Genomic DNA, 23,785 nt, shown 5'->3' with positions numbered 1-23,785 from the left:
AGCAGCGCTGTGCTGGAACCAGTTACGGGGTGGAGTGGGGTGGGGCACAAATTAACCTGTGGGAGCTTCACCAGCAGGTTCTGGTGATAGCCACACTAGCACCACCCCAATGGCTCTGGATCAGAACAGTTTTTTTGCTGCTGTTCTCAACTAAGCAGCCTGCCTGGCATGAGCCCCTGTCACAGCTTTGGCTTTGACCCTTAAGGAAGTAGGGATCATTAGAAAGCTTCCTATCTAATTTCAACAGCTTTACTTAGGCAATATCCATGTACATTTTGTGTGTCAACTTGACACAGGCTGGAGTTACCATAGAGAAAGAAATTGTGGAAGTGCCTCCATGAGATCCAGCTGTGGGGTATTTTCTCAGTTGGTGATCAAGGGGGGAGGGCCCATTGTGGGTGGTGCCATCCCTGGGCTGGGAGTCTTGGGTTCTATAAGAGAGCAGGCTGAGCAAGCCAGGGAAAGCAGGCCTGTAAGGACCATCCCTCCATGGCCTCTGCATCAGCTCCTGTCCTGCTTCAGTTCCAGTCCTGACCTCCTTTGGTGATGAAGAACAGCATGGAAGGGTAAACTGAGTAAACCCTTTCCTCCCCAATTTGCTTCTTGGTCACGATGTTTGGAAGGAATAGACAGCCTGACTAAGACAATCCAGTTCTTTGTTTCTGGTAAATTTATGGAATTGTGCTGCCTTGGCCCCCATCCAAGAGCCATTTCATTAGCTCAAAGAATCTTGCTCACACCCTTTGCCAAGCTGCTCAATCCTTCAGGGTCACTTTTTATCTTTAAGGCCCGGGCAAAGGGCATGGGGTGACAGAGGAGGGGGCACTCACGTGAAAATCAGATCGGATCTGGTTTTAATGTCCTTTCTGTAAAACTCTCATTCAAATCTCTGGTTGTTGACCTGAATTCCAGGGAGCACATGCCCAGTCCTGAGCCGGCCGACTCCAGGCCAGGGTTTAATCTTGCAGGCACTGCATGCCTGCGAAACCCTAGCAGGGAGCCTTTTCACCAGCTCACAGTGTCCTGACCCTCTGACAATTGAAGCTGCCAACATCTAACCTTGCTCTCTCCAGGCTGTGCTTGCAGCTAACGCGCCCTGTCCGAATCCTGCCTTCATTTCTTCTGGGGAAATCTTCTCAGGAACTTTTAGGTCTGCCTTGCTGCTGAAGTGGAACACAGACATCTTTTGTGTACCTCAGATTTTAAAACAAGGTAACTAAGCAAGAAACCCGTCACTGGCAAGTGTCACCTACCCAGAGACCTTTGGGGATTAAATCAAGGATAGGAATGGCATGATGTGACCTTAGGGAAGTGTGGGGAAAGGCCTGAAATCTGTGGAAGGCAGCCATCAAGAAGGGAAGAGTCAAAGAAACAGGTGTGCAGCAGAATACAGGAGCAATGTCGGGGATATCTGAGGTTCTAAACCCGGTGTTAGTGGCCATGAGACAAAGGCTGAACATAGACTTTCTGGAAAGTGAGAGTCGGAAGGAAGTAACGTTTTCCCTTCTAAGCCACCTCCACTAATGAGGAAAGTAGAATTTGAGAGCAAGTTGTCATAGGGCATAATGAAAAGCTTTTTTGTATAATTCTTATCGTTGATTAAGCATGTGTTATGATGTACAATAGTGGGCTTCAGTGTGACTTTTCAGACACGGATAAAATGTGTTCTCATCCTAATTATCTTCATTGTCACCTTTTGTCCCTTTCTTTCCCCACTGATCCCCTCCTCCTCCTCCTCCTCCTCTTCCTCCTCCTCCTCCCCCTCCTCCTCCTTCTCAGCTAGTCCCTCCTTGATATTTTTGTTTTTTAAGCTATTATTTCTTTAATCCAGTAAGTTTAAGGTTGCTTATAAGAACATGAACGGTTAGTTTCAGGAGCACAGGCAATTATTGGTGTGAAATAATGTTGTTGTGGTTGGGTTTTATTCCCAATATGCTCTGTGCAGAGTCAGCTTTCATAGGTTGTGAGAATTGGCCTTTCCTGCTGGTGAAACACATTATCATTGTCCTACTGTTACCCTCTTCTGTTATCACTGGAGGAACTTGCTCCAAGGGACTGAAACTAAGAGTGTCCCCAGGCTACAGATATCTCTGGGATCCTGTCAGCATGCAGAGTCACACTCACAAGTGGGAGGCCAGGCACAGCTCTGGGAACCACTCATGCTCCAAGGCCCCATCCTCTAAGCAGTAAGGCCCTAAAACAGCCCTGCCCACTGGCAGCTCACAGCACTTAAGAAACCTAGCTGTTGTGCTAGCCTCAAGTGCACACTGTGCTTGCAGTCTCGGTACAAAATACAAGTGATATGTTGTTCACATGCCTGGCTACGTACGAGGTATTATTCTACTCTGTTTTGTTTTGTTTTGTTTTTACTTACCTGTATCTCGGTGCTATAAAGCTCTGAGTGGCATGTGTGGCATTTTGTTTCCACTGGGCAGAGTTGGGCCGTTTGAGATGCCAGCTATGTTAACTACACTGATCTGACCATCACACATTGCATAGATTAGGGGAAATGTCACACTGTGCCCTCTAAAGCTATGTAATTATTTATCAGTTAAAGCAGTTAAGATGTGAATCAAGGATCTAGGGAGAAAAGTCAGCCAACAAAATCTTTGTCCTGCAAATATGAGGGCCTAAGTCTATCCCAGAACCTACATGGAGGAGCTAGAGACAGGTAGATTCCTGAGGTGCGTTGAGCAGCCAGCATAGCCTGACTGATGCGTTATAAGACAATGAGAGACTTTGTCTCAAAAATGGGGGACAGTGCCTAAAGAATGAAAGCCAGGGCTTCCACAAGCACATGAATACACATACCTGAACACACATGTGCACCTGAACACACATACACAGTCCATACACACAAACACACAAAATGCATGTTGACTTTTTTAATATAGAAAAATTACTGACATTGGGGGATCCTTTTGAAAGCCTGAGTTTTAAGAAGTGGGCTATGAATGGATGGGCTGAGACACATGCAGACTCTGAGACATGAGGGGTGGGAAAGGACTTCCAGTTTAGAGAAGACACTTCCAGTGTCACAACAGAATGAGAGCCAGTATGAGCTAGGCTGCCACTCAAGGCTGGTCACAGACTCCTCCTCAACTCAGATTCCAGAATTCAACATCACAGTCTCTCCTCTTTGGTGACAGGCAGAAGGCGACAGAAGACATGAGGTTTTGGCTGAGAGGCCTGGTCTGCCAGGCTCTGAGGAGTTCTTGGGGAGTCTGCAGGATTCACACACAGTCACCACCTCCCCCTATCCCTGAGGTTGTAGCCACCTGGGAAGCTATCAGCCTGGGGAGGCAGCCAGTGCCTGAGTACTTCAACTTTGCCCACGATGTGCTGGATGTATGGAGTCAGCTGGAAAAGGTGAGGCTCATCCTGCCCTGGTGCCCCACAAGGGCATCTGAAGTCCCCCAGATACTGCAGTGAGACTCAAGACTGTAAGACAAGCACATTTCAACCCTGTGAGCTTGGAACATGGCAAGTCCTAAAACTGAAACTGTTCACACTTAAGCCTGAGGCCTGAGGGAGGGGATGAATCAGACTCAGGCGGTATGAGCTAGACACACCTTGAACAGTGTGCTTCAAGTGTCACTCGGTCTGAGCCCAGATAGCAGAGGACAGCTGTGACTGCTCTTCATCCTCTTCTGATGGATCCTATGAGCAGAAGGGAACTGTCGTGATGATATTCTGTCTCTTGGTCTCTTCCCTTCTGAGGAGGAGAAACAGAGGCTCCGTCAAAGCTTTTCACCTAGAAGCGAGCAAAAACAATCAAAACTCATTTTATTGTGTCTTATCTGCACTTGCTTCCCTCTTTATTTCCCTTTCCATATATGTCTATTAAGGATATTTCTCTGTATTATATTTGATAGTAATAATTTATTGGTAATAAGAGAATATAAATTTTGACCTCAAGGAAATTTTAGTGTTAAATTTGTTTATTTGCTCAAAAATCAATAAAATCAACCAACCAAATAAACAACCAAAAATGGGTCTGACTAGCCTGTTACTCATATAGACAAGGCTAGTCTTGAACTCACAGAGATCTGCCTGCCTGCCTGCTGCCTGCCTGCCTCCTGAGTGTGTTTCTCTGTTTTTGAGATGGTCTCAATCTGAAACTCAGGCTGACCTGGAAGTATAGCCAACTTGTAACCCAAGTTAGCCTTGAACTCATGGCAAGCCTCCCGCCTCAGACCCCCAGGTGCTACAGGCATCTAGCAGTATTTCTATCTTTCAGGCGTGATCCAGGATCCCCATCTCACCTGTGTGACTGTTCTGTTGTCAGTTCTACCACTAGATGCAGGAATATCACTGACTGTGGTAAACTGGTACAGACAGAGAAAGGATGAGTGAGATGCAGAAGCAGCCTCTTCAGTCACCAGTTCCCTGAGGTCTCTGGGTCTTGGCTTCCTAATCTGAACAGTAGGAATCATGCCATCAATTACCCTGAGCTGTAGTGAGCGTTATATGAGAAGGGGATGTGACCGGAAACCACAATGCCCCATCCTTAGCTACCTGCAAAGATCGAGTTCCTCTCTGCCATTCTAGGGGAATTTTCTCCTCCTCCTCCTCCTCCTCCTCCTCCTCCTCCTCCTCCTCCTCCTCCTCCTCCTTCTTTGCTTCTCTTTTCCAGTATTGAGGATGAAGTCCAGAGCCTTGCACACCTTAGGCTAATGATTTATCTAGCCTTCGAATTTGGAGTTTTGTTTTGTCATTTGTTCTTTTGTCTTTGACACAGGATTTTGGCTGCATAGCCCAGCATCACCTTGAACTCATGATTCTTCTGTTTAACTTCCCAGTTACTGAGGTTAGAGGTATTTAGTACAACACCTGGCCTGTGGGGGCATTCTTACAGGTCCTCTAAGGATAAAAACAAAAATCCAGGAGTAGGCCATACAAATGGCAAGAATGAGGACTTTCCAAAGGTCTCAGCTTCACCAAAGCCACAGTGACCAATGTGACACTGAAAAGGACAGAGAACTCACATTCTCAGAACTAAGCAGAACTTGGCAACTTAAGTGTCTATTACAGCAGTCCCCTGAGCCTCAGTCTGAACACCAAGCCTGGGAGCGTTTTAAACTTCCCTGGTCCTGACCCAACTTTCCAGTCAACCAGAGGCCCTGGAAAACAACAGTCCTTTCCCCTAGTGGAGCCTGACAGATTCAGAAGGCAAGGGTGATGCTGAAGTTTTTCCAAAAGAATAATCATTATTTGGTGTTATGTCTCCCATGTTTTTCTTTTCCTTTTGAGATGATAATGTCATTATAATATAGTTACACATTCTCTGCCTCCTCTTTCCTCCCTCCAAACCCTTGCACGCATGCCTCCTTGTTCTCTTCCAAGCCCATGCTCTCATTTTCATTACTGTTATATGTATATGCATATGTGTGGACACATATATTCCTAAATATAACCTACTGTGTCTCTGTGTTACTTTTATGCATCTTTTCAGGGCCAACCATTTGACCATTTAATACTTAACAACCAGTTGACTTGGTGTTACTATTGTAAGGCTGTCTAGATTTGACCCAACTCAACTTAACCAGTAAGGAAAGTCTATTCTAAGGAAGCCATTTTTCAAAAACAACTGTAGAAGTAGTTTAACACGATCACATGAAGTAGCTGTAGTATTAGATGTCCATATGGCACGTGGCAGAGAAGCCAGAAGCTAGTGGAGTAACCAGAAAGCTAAAGAAATTAAAGGCTAGGGACTGAGAAATGTGTATGGGCTTTGAAAACCTCTAGTACCCTCCTGTGCATCTTAGAATCAATGTGTGATTAGAGCCTCCTGTACCACAGGGTCTTGCATGTGCCTGATAAACATCTGACAAGCCCTGGGCAGGGTCTCCGAGTGTAAGGCCTCATTCACATCCAGTTTATTTTCTCTATGCTGTCAGATATCTCCCAGCATTTCCTTCAGACCACTGTGCCTTCTCCCACAGTCAAGGACATCTATCTACGTCTCTAGAGCTTCAAACCAGAATAAAGCCTTCCTTAAGTTGTCTGTGGTCATGGCATTTTATTAAAGCCACAAAAACTAATACAAGTATTCAACCTTTTGGAACTATTCTAAAAACCATGAGTTAACATATGTTTAAGTAGTGATTTGTAGGTGAACTGAGTGGTGGTTTAATTAAACAGGGAGGAACATGGAACAATGCAAGTCATCTTACCATTTAGATGTTGGTATGAGAAATTTGCTTATGTTTGCCTAACTCACCACTCATCAGTCTCTGACCTACATAAGGGAGCAGGCTTTTTGGTTTGTGTTTGGCTGGTTGGCTTTTAGTTTTATGAAGGAGGTTCTCATGTAGATAAGGGTAGCCCTAAACTTACTGTGTAGTCAAAGATGATCTTGAATTCCTCATCCTCTTGCTTCAGTCTCCCAAGTCCTAGGTTGACAGGCATGCTACACCCCCTGGTTTACTCAGTGCTGGGGCTGAGCCCAGGAATGGGGGAATGCCAAGCAAGCACTCCTTCAACTGACTCGTGCCCTTGGCCCATTATTTGATTTTTGAACTTGATGATCAGATAACTATGTTGTTGGAATTTCTAATCCCAATAAGCCCATATAAAAACAAACAATCAAGTTATTATAATTATAAGCTATAATCCTAGATTGGGCAGATCTAACATTACCAACTTATTCCCCAGCTATAAGACCCCTTGCTACTTGTGGTTCCTTCTGGCCACAGAGTTCTGCTCTGTCATGGCTTCCTGCTCGCCTTCCCCTGTCCTCTCTTCTTCCCTTCTCATCCCCTTCTACTTCTCTACTCACCCCAACTCTCAAAACTCCCATCCCACCCTTCCCCTCCACTGCCCAATCACAGGCTCTAGCTTTTATAGAGCAGTTAAAATGGGAGGGTTCACAGGAGATCACCTGAATAAGTGATCAGGGGCAACCCCTCTTGAGGAAGGAGAATTAACATTAGAATGCAAACAGCAGCAGGACAACCCACAATATTTCCCTCTTGTTCTCCAATTAAAAAGGCTCCTTCTACTATGGTAACAAATACTATATTGGAGGAACTATTCAACATAAATACTATAAAAATATGTTTTTCTTTTTTAAAAAAACCAGCAAAACCACTCAATAATGGCTTCTATTTTGTCCTGGTTGCACCCGCTGTCCAGACAGGGCACCGGCCCCCAAATCCTGCATTCTGGTGGGTGAATGGCTCAGGAACAGAAGTCAAGTGGACGTTTGAGGAGCTGGGGAAGCAATCCAGAAAGGCAGCCAATGTCTTAGAGGGTGTGTGTGGCCTGCAACCCGGAGACAGAATGATGTTGGTGCTTCCGAGACTCCCAGACTGGTGGCTGATCAGCGTGGCTTGTATGCGAACAGGTCAGTGAGCAAGGTTAGCGCTCATTTCATAGGAATCACACTGTCCACAAGAGCTTTGCAGTTTCCACAAGATGTGGAAGATGGAACAAAGAGAATCCCTGTGGGGTTCACTCTTCCTTTGCTCAGCAGTCACAGACCAGATTGCAGGCAGTGGTCAGACAATGACACGAGAATTAAAAGTCAACTGCTTAGTAAGGGTCAAAGCGTAGAGAGCTTTAAAGTTTTTTGAGCACCTACTATGTGCTGGGAACTGTGCTAAAAGATCTGTTCCGGATTTAAAAAACAAACAAACAAACAAACACCTTTTGGTCAGAGTAGTATTTATATTTGCTATCAAATATCTCACTTTTGCCTACCTACAACTTTTGTTGATACTCAGATGAAATAATTCACAGCCACATGTAATGTTATCACATGAGGTGGATCCTCTATTCCAACACAGCAGAAGAGATCAAAGCTGTTATCAATATGGCTCAGCATCCCTACATTTTCCTCATATGCTCTTGTCAGGTTATACTGATTGACTTTCTCTTATTGACAGCTCTGGCTGTCAATCATCTTCCTGGGCCTCAGCTCCTAACAGAACAAACAAATGACTTCTGTGGGGTGTGATAACAGAGAGATGGGATGAAGAAGCACCACTTCTTCTAGGGCTGGGGGCTAGCTTACAAAGACCTGAGTTTGATCCCCAGAACCCGTATTAAAAAGAAAAGAAGTCAAGTGCGATGGTCCATATTTATGATCTCAGCCTTGGGGAGGCAGAGACAGGTGGATCCCTGGGGCTCAACAGTTAGCCAGCTTGGGCCTCTAGGCAAGTTCCATGGCAATGATAGATCCTATCTCAAAACCAAGATAGACAGATGGTGCTTGAAGTGCGATCCCTGAGGTTGTCTCCCAACCTCCTCCACACACACACACATACACACACACATACACACACACACACAGCACCTACCCCCCACGCACATAGCACTCACTAACACACACATAGCACCCCCCCGCATGCATACATAGCATCCAAACACACACATGCACACATAGCATACACACACACACACACACACACACACATGCACACATAGCATCCAAACACACATGCCCACATAGCACCCACACACACATGCATAAAAGAACAGCACAATTCAACTCAGAGTGTTCACACTGGGCACTAAATTGTGTAAGCATTTGGGAGACAGGGCAAAGGGTAGTGAGACCACTGGCTTGGCTCTCATGCTGCGTAAAGTGACCTTTCCCTCTGCTTCTTGTTCTCACTAGTTGTTTTTCTCTGTGAATGAATGGAAAATACCAATAATCTGCACTCTGAGATACTGAGGGTTTTCAAATGGCAAGTCTGCCCTCATCCTTTCTTTTCCTCCTTGGAGGTGGATGGACTCTGCCACCCTTAGCATAGCTTAGGTTGAAACCATGTGGGTGTTCTGGAGTCCCTGCCTACTCTACCTCCTTTATCAGCAAGTGATCCACATACACAGAGGATTTATTGCAACATTTTATTTGAAAGGCATGAGAAGCCACTGAACTAATGAATTGTTAGAGCAATACAATATAATCTACTCAAGATCATGGACTCAAAGTGTCTTAGTCAGGGGTGCTACTGCTGTGGTGGAACACCATGATCAAAGCAACTTAGAGAAGAGAGGTTTTATTCTGCATACATTTCCATATTATAGTCCATCACTGAAGGAAGTCAGGACAGGACTCTGGAGTCAGGAGATGATGCATAGGCCATGGAATGATGCTGCACACTGACTTGTTCATCACAACTTGTTCAGCCACTTTTCTTATAAAACCCAGGACCACCATCGTGGGGATGGAACCACCCATGGTGAGCTGGACCCCTCCCCCCATCAAGCACCATTTAACAAAATGTCCTACAGACTTGCATGTAAACTGATCTTACAGAGGCATTTTCTTAATTGAGGGTTCCCCTATCAGGTGACACTAGTGTGTGTCAAGGTGACATAAAACTAGCCAGGACAAGCAGGCTTAACCCTTCTTTAGGTCTGCAAATCCAGCTGTATCACACATTTGCTATGTATTCTTGGGCAAGCCATTTGATTTAGTTAAGGCAGGAAAGTCTAAAGACCTAGACTCTTTTCAAATGGGTGGTGTGTTTCTCACAATAGCATGCATTTCTAAGCATTGTGAGAACTGAATGAGACAAAGTTCTTACCACAGGCAAGTACTCCATATCTTTGGATTTCCTTGCTACCATTACTGTTCCTCAAGTCTTCCAACCCTTCTCAGCTACATTTTTTCCTGTCCTCTACATTCAGATCTTCCTTCTCGACTAACAATCTCCCTTCTCTGGGTGACCCCAAGGTGTGGTCATGATCCCAGGTATCTCCCAGCTGACAGGGAAGGATCTCAAGTACCGGCTGCAGACTTCCAGGGCCAAGTCTATCGTCACCAGTGATGCCCTAGCTCCACAAGTGGATGCCATCAGTGCTGACTGCCCCTCCCTCCAAACCAAGCTTCTGGTGTCTGACACTAGCCGTCCGGGCTGGATCAATTTCCGAGAACTAATGAGGTAAATTGGGAACCTCCAGGACAGTAACAATGAGTAGGCTTTGAGCATTTTCTTTTCTCAGCAGCAGAAATACAAGGAGACTGAACCAAACAGATACTGGCCAGAGATTTCATCCTGTGAAACCCTCAGTGTGCAAGATCACTCAGTTACTGGGTGTGCCACTGTATCCCAGTGTCCTCTAACACAGTGGCAAAGATTATTGGAATTCTTAGCCAGAGGGTATAAGTTAAACTTTACGGTATATTGAGTTCACAGAAAGCTGTCAATAATAAAAGGCTGCCATATATCGGTGCTTGTGTATGCCAGGCTCTGGGCTAAATAAGCATTCAGCTGCATTTATTTGAGCAGGAAAGATTTAATAACACCTGTTCAGTGGCTGACACTGCCTTTGGTGCTCAGAACACTATACTAAAGAAGAAATCATCTTGCTTAATCCTTAAAAGGAGCCCCACAAGGTGCAATTTTATTTTTACAGGCAAGAAAACAGTCTTGAAATGGGAAGTGACTCACCTAAAATACCAAAGAGGAATAAGTCAGAATTAGGGCACAGTCAATGCTACTTTGCCTTGTAACAAGGATGTGGTGGGTATTGATCTGTGAATTTGAAATTTTTGTCCTAAACAGAGACCAGAACACCTGTCCTGGTGGCTTACACCTGTCACCCTAGAACTCTGGATTGTGAGTTTGAGGCCAGCCACAACTACAAAGCCAGACCCTACCCCAAACAAAATTAAAAACAAAACAAAGACAGAAGATTCCAAAAAAGGGCCACTGAGAGTTGGACTCCTGAGCCTGGAGTGTTTACCTCTGTGAGCAGAGGCACCTGAATAAATACAAACTTGTATAATTTGGCATCTGACCTACTTAGCCAAACATATCTGAATCAGAACCCCAGGAGTCCTCATTTCTAATGCTCAGCCCATGACATTTTGGTGAGCTTTCAGGTTAACCTAGATATATCCTTTCTATTTTCAGTTTTCATTAAAATTATCTAAACTTAAAGAAAAAAACAAGGTTCTGATTTCATTTTGTCCAAGATGTAGCACAAGTAATGGAATTGCTTTTAAAAATTAACTCAGAGATCATGAGACACAGCCAGGCCTGAGAACCAGGAGCTAGCTGAGTCTTCAAAACCCAGAACTTGGGAAATTTCCTAATTTTTGAGGAAACATTTAGGAAAAAAATGTCTCTACACTGATAATTGAGTTAGGAAGGGGACTATTCATGGATGGACAGAATTGCACACATGAGAATGCATGTGTCCTACCACAAAGTCCTCAAAGAAGTAGGGATCTTCGTGTGTGTGTGTGTGTGTGTGTGTGTGTGTGTGTGTGTGTGTACTTGTTCATGTAGGTTTGTGCACATATGTGCAAGCCAGAGGTTAACATTAGCTATTTTGCTGTATCATTCTCTACCCTCCTGTTTTCTTGAGACAGAGTCTCCCCTGAACATGGAGAGCTAGCTCACCATCTAGGTAGAATAGCTGCCCAATGAGCTTCAGGGATCTTTCTGTCTCTGCATCCCCAAGCCTTAAATTACAGATGTAAGCAGCATGTATGTAGGAACTAAACTTGTGCCCTTTGCACTGTTCTGACTGAGCTAGCTTTGTGGATCTCTCAAATAAGTCTTTTGGGCATTTTGAACCTCAGTTTCCTTGCTATAAAATGGTTGTATGGATAGTATCTATCTATGAAGGTGTCTGCAGATAACACAATACTCCACACAGCACCACATATATATTGTGTTGAAACAGTTTTCCCATTGTTATATCTTTGGGACTGTTTGGGGTGTTGTTATTAATGTCTTCATATCCTCACATTCTCCAGAGAAGCATCTCCAGAGCACAACTGCATGAGAACCAAAAGTGGAGATTCAGTGGCCATCTACTTCACCAGTGGAACCACGGGGGCTCCCAAGATGGTGGAACATTCCCAGCGCAGCTATGGATTGGGTTTTGTGGCCAGTGGAAGGTATTGAAACCACTTGTCTAGAAGGTCCAAAACCAAGGTGGGTGGGTAAACAGAGGAAAGAGAATGAAGGAGGAAAAATATGGAAATGGAGGTCAGAGAAGAACCAGAGGGTTAATCAGGCAGGGCAGTGAAAGCTTTCCTTTGTGGGAGCACAGGACCTGGTCCTTTAACCTGTCTTCTTAGCCTATGACACAAGTACAAAGAAAGTGCTGAGTAATCATTTGTTGAGCTCACAGTTGAGTTGATGGATCTTGTCTAGATTTGATGAGCTTGAGTGGTACTTTCTACAGTCCAAATGAGACATGATTAATATAATCCATTCTAAAGGTAGAGGCTTTGATGGGGTGCTCTGACTCCCTGTCATTTTTGGCAGGAGGTGGATGGCCTTGACTGAGTCTGACATATTTTGGAACACAACTGACACTGGATGGGTGAAGGCAGCCTGGACTCTCTTCTCTGCCTGGTCCAATGGAGCTTGCATTTTTGTGCATGAGCTGCCCCGAGTTGATGCCAAAACTATTCTAAATGTAAGAAGAAAAATCTTGTCCTGGGTTTCTGGGCTTTCCACACATTGGGCAAATGTCCTATCATTATGCAACTTCTCCAGGCCTTGTTTTGAAACAGAGTCATACTATTTAACCTAGGATAATTTTAAACCAGAGGTCTTCTGCATTTGAGTCCCAAGAGCAGAGGTTACAAGTGTATGCCACTATGCCAAGCTCTGAATCATTTCTTGTGTCCTGAGTGTGAAAGGGGTGAATGGAATGTATGTTCTAAGTGACAGGAGAAAATGTAGGAATCTAATGGTAAATTCACTCAGAGCCTTTGTACTCTGGTTCCAGTCCATTTAGCAACCTCCCCATCATCACCTGTGCTCAAAATAGATCCCTAGACATGAAAGCATTCATCTCTCCAACTTCATCAAAGCCTTTTACTGCACCCCACACCTCTCTTTCCATCACCTTCTTCCCCATGTTCTTGTCAAAACACAGGCTATTTGTCAAAACTTTAGGTAAAATCCAAAGTCTAGTCCTCAGAGTGTGTATCAATGTCCTTGTGCCTTATTATGAGTCATTCAGCCAACTGTAGACCTGATACCTCCTGTCTTGTTTCCCTGGTGTCTTATCATAAAGGAGGAAGATTGAAATCCCAAGTAAAGACTGCATACCTTTTGCTCTGGCCTCCAAATGCCATTTTGTGAGATATTGGTGTGTGTATCTCCGAATACCCATCTCTGAGACAAGCTGGGTCAGATGTGGCAAAGAGTATGAGTATGGGCTTCTCTGCTGGTCAAACTTGGACTCTCAGCCTAGTCTCCTGACTTCTTGAGTCTCACTTTCTAAGATGCCATGGGAACACAAAGATACCGTGTTCCTAAGACACTCACCTTTATTATTCACTTCCTATCATCACTGCTCGTGGAGGCTGTCCACCACCTGTGCAGCTTTTCTCTTCATCACCCCCGGCCATGGCACTAGATTCATGATCTATTAAAATTAGCAGCTTTAACATGAGCATTTACTATCTCACAGTTTCCCATAGTAAAGAATCTGGGAGCAACTTTACCAGGTGATTTTGGAGAAAAGAAGCCCTGTAAAGTTGCTGTCAAGATCTCTCCAAAGCACACCCATACTGACAGTTGACAGTAACTAAAAGGCTGGAGCAGCACAAGCATTCACCAGAAACTGACTGTGTAAACCAAAGACAGCACACACACACACACACACACACACACACACACGTTAGTAAGCCTTTAAAAGGAAGTAAATTCTGATATTCAATATGAATGATATGAGTATGATATTCTGATATTCAATATGAATCTGGAGTACCTTATGGTAAGTGAAAGAAGCCAGGCATCAAAGGCCATACACTACTTGACTCCACTTATATGTAAGGCACTTGGAAGAGTAATGTTCATGAAGATAGAATAGAATCGTAGTTACCATGAGGCTGGGAAGAAGGTAATGAGAATTTATTGGGTACACAGAATATAATGGGTACACAGACCCAGTTTGGAAAGGTGAAATAATTCTGAAGATGGATATACAAATACTTAAAAAAATGAATGAAGTGGTAAATGTATGACATATATATCTAGAAATAATTTATATTTCTGTGTGTTCACATGAATGCAGGTAAATGAGTGTGTGTGTGTGTGTGTGTGTGTACATTTATGTGTGGAGTTCAGTGGTTCTCTTCAAATGCTATTCTTCAGATGGTGCCCACCTTGTGTTTAGCCTGGAGTATGTCTTTTGGCTAGACTACTGGCCAGTGAGTCTTGGAGATCTACCTGTCTCTGCATACACTACCACACCTGACTATTTTTCTCATGGGTTGGGTTTTAGGGACCAAGCTGGGACTCTTAGGTCCTTAGGTGCTTAGATGCTGATTGAGGCATCTCCCACAACCTCCAATAATAATTTTTGCAAAGATATCATGTAGGAATGCAGTCATCTCAGAACATGGTTAAGCCTGAGTAGTCTATTTAGATTATGGATTGTAGTTTTTAGTGTTTTTCACTGAATACTAGCCAAAGGCATCATTTCCTCACTGTCTGTTGAGGACAGCTAGAATGTATTCCAAACCTAGTACCTTATCTTCTCCAGAGTGAGTCACCCAAGAGAGGGAGAGAAATAAGAACATATGAGACAGAAGCTGTCCTCTTTCTATAATCTAATGACTCAAGTGACTCTCACCATGTCAACAGAATTCTATTAGTCCCAAGGGCCAATCTTGGAGCAGTGTGAGAGGAGACCCCATATGGATACAAATAAGGTGGATTATGGTGGTCACCTTGACAGATAGATTCCATGCAGTTTTCTATTTGGCTTCATCAATGAGACTGCGAAGATCCACTTCCCCTGTCCTATCTCACCTGAGTGTCTCTAAGAAAACTGTCCTCTTGTTTTTTAGACTCTCTGCAGGTTCCCAATAACCACCATGTGCTGTGTCCCAACCCTCTTCCGGCTTCTTGTACAAGAGGATCTGACAAGGTACAGCCTCTGCTTGTCACTTACAGGGTCCTCTATGAGGACATCTATCTTCTGATCTTACTCTTCTCCCTGTTTTTTATCTTTGTCTTTCTGGGAGTTTCTTGCTCCATCCCTATCTCTTTCTGCAGCTTCATGTGTCTCTCTTTATCACTACCTGCTGTGTTTCACCCACACTCCCACATATCTTACATGTTTTTAAAGATGATTTTATGGATCCTCAGAATTCATACCCAGAGAAAACTGAAAGAATTTAAGGCAACCCAAAATTTTAACACTGGAGGTAAACTGCCTCACCACCATATACCATACCCATAGGCTAGCTCCTTAGCATTTCTGTGACTTCTGTGACTTCTGTGGCAGAGATCATTGGATTTCCATAGAAGAGGGTTGGCAGCCAAGGGCTGTTCATTTGCTTAGACTAACAAGCTCACTAACTCCATCTCCCAATCCGTATTAACCCAAGCCAGTCATTCCTAGGTATCTGCCTTGAAATACCCAACAAGGTTAACAGCACCATGGATGACTCTTATCCTGGGCAAATACAAACAATGTCCACTAGTTGGGCTGGGCTATTTGCAGGGATATTGGGTGAGTCTCCTCATCTTTTAGTAACTTACCAATCTCAATCATGTCTCCCTCATTAATCCTCTCCCAAGGCAGTGTCTTCCTTAATCATACTTTCTAGCCATTAAATACTCCAAAGAAGAGAATACTTGTATGATTTTTAAATGTATTCTTCTAAATATAGGAATCTATCCCATTTGTTCCTTTCTTGTGAATATTTCCACACTGTTATTTTGGCTGGAAGCAGTTCCTGGGTAAATCTTCAAGACCAATCAGGTGCTGCTTAGCAATACTAAGTAATTAAATTGAATCAGTGCAATACAGCTGGGAGAAGAAAATAATCTAAAATGCACTTATATTTAGTATAATTCTTGAACTGACAGACAAGTTGCAATTTATTTAATATCTCTGGAAATTTTATATCCAGTCTTAACAATTGTAGAGTTGTTAGAAGGCTATTTTTAATCTATTGAAATTTTTATTGATTTATTACTTTCAATCAGATCATTGCCTCTATGGATTTATTATCAGTTTGTTTTTAGGTAGATTAATTTGGAGAGACCACTGTTGTGTCCATACCTATCATATGAATCTGATTTTAGCCCAAATTCTGATAGGATTGATTTGCCTCTGCGGACCATATCTGCAGAGAGAGGTTGAATCACATGGTGCTGACTATGGGATAGAAGAGAGCTTACCTTTGAGTGACTTTGGGGCTCTGGACCTCTAGCAATGCTAGAGGGTCTGTAGGAATGTTTATGACATAGATGGCCTTGTCTCCCTGCTTGAGAAAGGTACAAGTTCCAATCCCTGAAGCACTGTTTGACTGGTGGAGAGGCCCTCAACCCCGATGTGAGGGACAAATGGAAGAGCCAGACGGGCCTGGAGCTCCATGAAGGCTATGGACAGTCGGAAACAGTGAGTTGGTGTCTCAGGCAACTTTGTCAGGGCCCTCAGTCCATCACAGAGAATCACTGCCCGGCCCCAACTCTTCGCCTCTCCCTGACACCTGTCAGAAACTGCCCTGGCTCTAGGGCACTGAAACTGGCAACAGAACTCCATTAGCCATGCTTCCCTCTTGGTTTTAAGGGACTCATGGGTAATTCCCCATACGTCATGATCCTGAAAAGCAGCTTTCCTGATGCCATCCATGGTTACTCTTTTTGTAGCTATGACAAGCTATCTGGGCCATCATCACACCCATGTTCAGACTGGTCTCTCCCTCTCAGAGACACAGTGCCCTCTAGGGGATTCTAAATTCAATCCAGTTGACAATAAAGATAAATACAATTGCTTATGAAAGTTGTCACCCAAGAACAGCCCACAATGTCTTTCTTAGTAAAATCTTAAGCAGTGAACATTACAGCCATCTTGGCAAGATCTGTAGAAGTGAGTGAATCTTTGAGCTATATGACACGATTTAGTTCTCTATTCATGAACACCACGAGTGCCTTGTGAAGGGTCATTGTCCATGGAAAAAGAAGATTAAAAAATTAAGGGAAAGGAGAGGAAGAGTGTGAAAGTAAGGGGGGAAAGATGGCAGAAGAAAGAGGAGAACAGAAACTAGATGGCAGGTGAGAACAAGCATGGGCCAGGAAGCAAGAGGATGAGGCCTCCCCTGTTGGATACTGTTTTCTCTCCAGGTTCTTATCTGTGGCAATGTAAGAGACTCAACCATCAAGTCTGGGTCTATGGGGAAAGCAAGCCCACCTTACGATGTGCAGGTAGGCAGCCTCTGCTAACAGTGCACAGAGCAATCTATGTTCTGAGGGACACAGGGTGGGTTTTGGGTACTCTGGCTATAAAAGGTTACTCAGATGTCATGCTATGACCCATCTTTCAGATTGTAGATGATGAGGGAACTGTCCTGCCTCCAGGAAAAGAGGGAAATATTGCTGTCCGCATCAAACCTACTAGACCCTTCTGTTTCTTCAACTGCTATTTGGTAAGCTGTGTAGAATAGCTGCGAGGAGTCACAGCAGTCAGTGCATGCCAAACCCTGAGAAGCACATTTTATTAATATCTGTAGTGTAACCCTTGTAGTATCCACATTAAGTTGATTGCTATTGTTATTGATCAGGGACACTGCTGTTGATAAGGAAGCTACAAAAATGGAAGGTCTTATTCAGTGTCACATGATTTATATGCAAGGTCCTATGCTTAGACAAGAGTGTGTTGAGAGTGGCAACTTCATCATAATTAAAGCAGACAGGAAAAGTTAAGTTCAAGGAAGAAAGGGCTCTTACCAAAGAGCCAACAGCAAGGTGATGTCAGACCAAAATTTTAAGATGTTTCTCTTGGTTTGTTGGTTGAACTTGCGTTCTTGGATTGCAGTCCAAGGTTCCAAAATCAGATAATAATCATCTATCCTCTAGACATAATTTTGGCTAGAATCGCTTCATATTCTTTTCTGTAAAACTCTCAAACATGAATGTGCATCGGAAACACCCAGGAAGCTTCAACTATTACTGATGCCTACACACCACTTAAACCAAATCAACTAAATTTTGGAATGATGAGGGTCAGGCCTCTGGGTAATTCAAAAGTGCAGCCAAAGATTGAACCACTCATCACAGAGATACAATATAGTTCACATACTTAACTGACAGAATGTGTATTTTAGAACCAACTTGTCAAGACCCATGAAATCATTTGTTAGCAATTCAATTAGATTTTTGCATTAAGACTATAAATCAACCCAGAAGAAGCAGACTTTCCACTCATTCTTTCTAATTTTCCTACACTAAAGTGTGTGTGTGTGTGTGTGTGTGTGTGTGTGTGTGTGTGTGTGTTTGGGTGCATGCATATGCCAGAGCATGAGTGTGGAGATCAAAGGACAGCTTGGGGAAGTCAGTTCTCAGTTCTCTGCATCACCACGTGGGTTTGTGAACTGAACTCAGATGACCAGGCTCGGGAGTGAGCACATGTACCCACTGATCCATCTCACCAGCTCCTACTCATTCTTTCTGTCTTTCCATTTGTTTGCATCTGCTTAAATGTTCTGTAAACTATTAAGAGCTTAGAGCTTCTATCTTATAGAATGTTGTTAAGATACACATTTTAGATATTCATTAGTAGCCTAGCTTTTTCTCAAAATGTATTTTTGAATGTAGGTAAAATTTACTTGTTTAAAAAGAAGCATGCACACATGGCAAGTGTACAGTCTAGTGACTTCTGAAAATGTGTATATCTGTGTGATCACCTCGGCAGTTAAGATATGAACACTGCCTTAACCTTTCACCTTTCCATGAGATCCTTTACATTCAATATTTTTTTTATCTCAGACACTAAGCAACTGGTAAATTGTTGTTGCTATATAACAATTTTGTTTTCTTTTAAAAAAATCTATACATGGAATCTTTGCATGCATGCTTTTGTATCTTAGACTCAGGATAATTTATTTGCCAGTCGCCCATAATTTTGCATGAGTTCGTAATTTTTTCTTTCTATTAAATAGTAACTTTTCTTTTAGAAATTTTGGAATTGGGATAGAGAGTTAGCTTTGTGAAAAAAGCATCTGCCTTGCAAGTGTGAGAACCTGTGTTTGAATCCTCAGAACCCACCTAAAGCTCCACAGAGTAGCACGAGTGTCTGTAATCTCAGTTCCTAGGAGGAGATGAAAACAGGAGAATACCCGGAAGCTCATGGGCCAGCCAGCCTGGTGCATGCAGTGCAAATGAACAATGAAAGACCCATCTGGAATAAAGTCAGGAAGGGTTGACACCTGAAACTGTTTCTGACCTCTACTAATGGAATTTGTCCACATTCACATACACAGCAATGCATGTGTACATGCGCGCGCGCACACACACACACAAGTAATTTTAGAACCATAACTTGACATTTTCTTTACTCTATCACTGGGGTTTCAAGCCCTTTACTTTCTATGTCCTAGTCTCAGTGTTCTTGCTTGTCCAGCACCAGTGGTCATGTGTGTGCCCTCCTGGGTTCACCTTTTCTAAGGATGCTCATGGATCCCACCTGACAGCTCTCATTTAATTAAAAGAAGAAAGAGAAGACACAAATCTGCAGGACTTCGGCCTCCTGTGCTGTAGGAAATTCTGGACAGCTTAAGCCTTGAGAACCAGTAGACTACCTGTTGAAGGGTGGCTGACCCCTGGTGGGCTCCCCAGTCAGGGACTGGCCTAAATGGCTCTTCCCAAGTGATCCTCCATGGATTTCCCTTATCTTCTAGGACAATCCTGAGAAGACGGCAGCATCAGAGCGAGGAGACTTTTACATCACTGGGGACCTAGCGCATATGGACGAGGATGGCTACTTTTGGTTCTTGGGGAGAAATGATGATGTAATCAATTCTTCAAGGTCAGGTTAGCTCTTCCTCTCCTTGAGTATCTGTGGGGGAAGGGAAGCCATGTGAAGAAGTTGCCTTTTCTCTTCCAGCTACCGGATTGGACCTGTTGAAGTGGAGAGTGCACTTGCTGAGCATCCAGCCGTCCTTGAGTCTGCTGTAGTCAGCAGCCCAGACCCCATTCGGGGAGAGGTAAGCCTCAGGCATGAATGGCACCTCATGCTTTTCTGCTTATTGGCACCCAAAGGAACAAGGGGAATGGGGAATGGCGGATCCCTTCTTTGGTCTCAGCCCCACCCCTAGAACCCCAAAGCTCAAACCCCACCTGCAGTCATACATTCCTTCTAATTAACCTCCTTTAGAATCATAAATATACTCTACAAAATCAATATGGGAAAATACAAAATTTAGTTTTACTTGGACAGCAGACAATCCAACCAAATCAAATGAGCCTGAACACAGTCTGGTACATAATAGGTGCTCAATAAATGTTTAATAGTAATCATAGTAAGAAATAGCTCTTCTTTTTTCATTTTTATTGGATATTTTATTTATTTACATTTCAAATGTTATCTCCCTTCCCAGTTTCCCCTCTGTAAACCCCATATTCCCTCCCCCTCCACCTGCCTCTATGAGGGTGCTCCCCCACTATCCCACCCACTCTTGCCTCAGGGCTCTAGCATTCCCCTACACTGGGTCACTGAGCCTCTGCATGACTGAGGGGCTCCCCTCCAAGTGATGCCAGATAAGGCAATCCAGCTGGAGCCATGTGTACTCTACAGCTGGTGGTTTAGTCCCTGGAAGCTCTAGGGGGTCTGGTTGGTTGATATTGTCCTTCCTATGGGGTTGCAAACCCCTTTAGTTCCTTCAGTCCTTGTCTTAACTCCTCCACTGGGGTCCCTATGCTCAGTTTGATGTTTGGCTGCATGTATCCGTGTCTGCATTGGTCAGGCTCTGACAGAGCCTTTCAGGAGACAGCTGTACCAGGCTCCTATCAGCAAGCACTTCTAAGTACAGAGGGTAAGAATTTTGAAATGAGATAGCTCTTCTTAAAAGCTGTATTTGTCTGAACACAAAATGATAGTGAGCTCACACCTTTGGGAAGTGTGCAAGGAGAACTACCCCTTAGCAAAAGTTTGAGAAATGTGTAGAGTTTAATGTTGGTATAGACCTGCAATCAAGTACCCTTTTAAGCTCTTCCATTGTTATCAGAAAGTATTTTTTACCTTATTTTAAGGTTATAATATAATAACATTTCTCCCTTCTTTTCCCTCGCTCTATACCCCTTCCTGCCCTGTCCACTTTCAAATTCATGGCCTCTTTTATCATTGTTATTACATGTATATATGTAAGCATGTAATATATGCATGTATATATATATATACATTCATACATACACACATGGAATATATATGTATATACATGCATATTCCTAAATAAAACCTGCTCAGTCTGTGTAATGTTATTACTTGTATATATGTTTTTAGGACTGACTGTTTGGTAATGGATAACCAATTGATATACTCTTCCTTGGGGAAGACTATTTCTGTCATTCACTGCATTCCCCAGTTGCCTGTAATTCTTTGTGTAGTGTTGACGCCTGTGGGCTTTCCCCTGTCTACACTGGCGTGTCTATTGGTATTGTCCTTGTTCAGCTCACATTGAGGCAGTCATGTTATTGAGACTTCATGTGGGTATAGCCTCTGACATTACTAGGAGAGTGGGTATTTTTAAAATGCATTTATTTCTGTGCATGTATAAATAAATGTGCACATGCATCAAAGCACATGTTTGGAGGTCAGAGGACAACTTGCAAAAGTAAAACCATGTAGGCTCTGTATAATGAGCTCGGGTCACCAGACTCAAACACATTTACCCTCTGAGCCATCTCTACAGCCCAGGAATTGTGTTCTGAACAGTTGTTCCCTCTTTATTATGAGGCAAAAATCCAGGAGAAACCTGGGCAGACAAAGCCAAGGCACAGAATGCCCCTTAGAATGACTGAAACAAACAGTATAGTCCCATGTTCGCTGATGGGAAACTTACATGCAGCACTCTCCAAAGATCAGAGGCCCTTGATCATTCCCACCTGGACAACTCCTATCCTTCTATCCTCCTGCAGAAAAACCTGGAAGTAAATGGCCATTAGTGTTGGGAAGGAACTTCCTCCAGAGTCTTTGCATTTTGTGGGACTCAGTGTTGGCTTCTAATGGAAACATTATAAGTACAGCATAGAAGATGAGGCTCCAGAATGAGTTCATAAAAGCCAATGCTTCCGTTCTTTAGTACAGACAGGCAGGAAACAGGGAAAACAGTGTTGTCAATGTCACTGTCTGTGCTCGAGGATCTAGTAGAACCCTCATGTTTAAGTCTAAGTGGGGTCATGGGCACAAGGCTAGCTTGAGGGAAAAAAGCATCATTCTTAAAGGCTTGACTCCTTCTTGGGTTCTCTCCCTGCAGGTGGTGAAGGCATTCATCGTCCTGTCTCCAGCCTATGCATCTCATGACCCAGAAGCCCTGACCAGGGAACTCCAGGAGCATGTGAAGACAGTGACTGCTCCATACAAGTACCCCAGGAAGGTAAACACCCAGGGTCCTAAGACATCAGCTGGGGAACCAGATGGGACCCTGCTCCCTGGCCTGGCCTCCTGGGCCGGGCTCTGCCCCGGAGATGCACATACCCCAGTTGATGCCTCAACCTTATTGGCCTTTCGTCATTGGTTCCTTCCCGAAGCACATGTTCTTTCCCTATTGAGCTGTTGGATGAGCAGCAAAGGACCTGTTGAGAGGTGAAGGTGCACGAGCTCCACACACTAGCAGTTTTGATTGTTTAACATGGGGAGAACCCTAAATTGTGGGAGCTTTCCAATGAAGTAGTGAAAGTAATGAGTCAAGACATCAGTCCCTCTGGGAAATTATGGTTTCTAAGTGTGATTGTTATCTATTTGTTTGATCTTCAGGTGGCTTTTGTTTCGGAACTGCCAAAGACGGTTTCTGGAAAGATTCAAAGAAGTAAATTGAGAAACCAAGAGTGGGGGAGATGAGATGCAACCCAAGAAAGATGCTGTGATGCTCTGAAGGTTCTAAAGGAGAAGGAAGTGGGACTGGCCAGCTCCTCCCTTGGAGCACTTCAAAGAATAGACATCAAAGATGGTAGCTTCCAAATGGTCATTTTGGGATGATACTGGAAAATGCAAGAGCATCCCTGGTCCAGAGCTCACAGACACTGCCCAGTCCAGCAAATTCCCCACAGTTTAGATTCCCTCTCTGGAGACATCCTCAGCATTGGTTTTTACTAAAAGAATTCTGTTGTTCCTGGGACAGACAAATCAGCACAGCCTTAGGGCATCTGTGGTCTCATTATGCCAGTGGGAATGTAAAATGTGACCCTTTGGATGAAGTTATTTGTCAACAGTATCTGGATCATAGCATTGACCATACTCTTCCATTTAGAAATCACACTTTTGTGACTCATTATAAAAGAAAAGATTCAAAATGCAGAAAGCATTTGATATACAAAGATATTCAGTGAAGCACTGTTTAAAATTGAAAACACACACAACTGCCAAATCAATGGAGAAATAATTAAATCAATTAGCACTAGCTCGATCAGTTAATGTGACTATTCAAGAATTTAGGCACAGCCTGCGTCCTGGGTGGAGTAGGTAGAACATAAACTATATTAAAGTTTAAAGGGAAAACTGCCACTGGAAACTGCTGTAAGGAAACACACTAGACATGTGACTGCTCATTTTCCTCAGACACTTGCCACCTCTCAGCTTTTCTTACGAAGTAGAAATATCTAATTTAATGAATAAGTTATTTTAGAGGGCAGTTTTTTCTTTTGGACATGGGAAATGGTGCTAATCATAAAGTACCTCCTGGGTAAGCCTGAACACCCAATTTTCAGATCCCTGATAGCTATATAAAAGCCAGCTGTGGCTATGCACATCTGTAACCTCAACTTTAGTGGGAGAGGAAGACAAGAAGATCCCGAGAGCCTGCTAGCTAGCCAGCTTAGCCAATCAGTAAGCTGTACACTCATTGAGA

The 23,785-nt window shown here is 43.6% G+C and overlaps 1 protein-coding gene across 1 annotated transcript; it reads left to right on the top strand.

Annotated features, from left to right (window-relative positions):
• The first annotated feature begins 1,049 nt into the window (after positions 1-1,049).
• Acsm5 (acyl-CoA synthetase medium chain family member 5) lies at positions 1,050-23,207 on the top strand. The gene is made up of 14 exons (XM_052175096.1): positions 1,050-1,212; positions 3,150-3,369; positions 7,138-7,348; positions 9,689-9,896; positions 11,723-11,866; positions 12,240-12,393; positions 14,783-14,862; positions 16,221-16,344; positions 17,070-17,150; positions 17,270-17,371; positions 19,622-19,749; positions 19,828-19,927; positions 22,196-22,315; positions 22,696-23,207. The coding sequence occupies exons 2-14, from the start codon at positions 3,169-3,171 to the stop codon at positions 22,777-22,779; spliced, it is 1,737 nt and encodes a 578-aa protein (XP_052031056.1). The 5' UTR covers positions 1,050-1,212; positions 3,150-3,168; the 3' UTR covers positions 22,780-23,207.
• The last annotated feature ends 578 nt before the right edge of the window (positions 23,208-23,785 follow it).

The sequence above is a fragment of the Apodemus sylvaticus genome, chromosome 1 (assembly GCF_947179515.1).
Source record: "Apodemus sylvaticus chromosome 1, mApoSyl1.1, whole genome shotgun sequence".
Classification (NCBI taxonomy): Eukaryota; Metazoa; Chordata; class Mammalia; order Rodentia; family Muridae; genus Apodemus; species Apodemus sylvaticus.
This window is presented reverse-complemented; position numbering and strand designations above follow the sequence as displayed.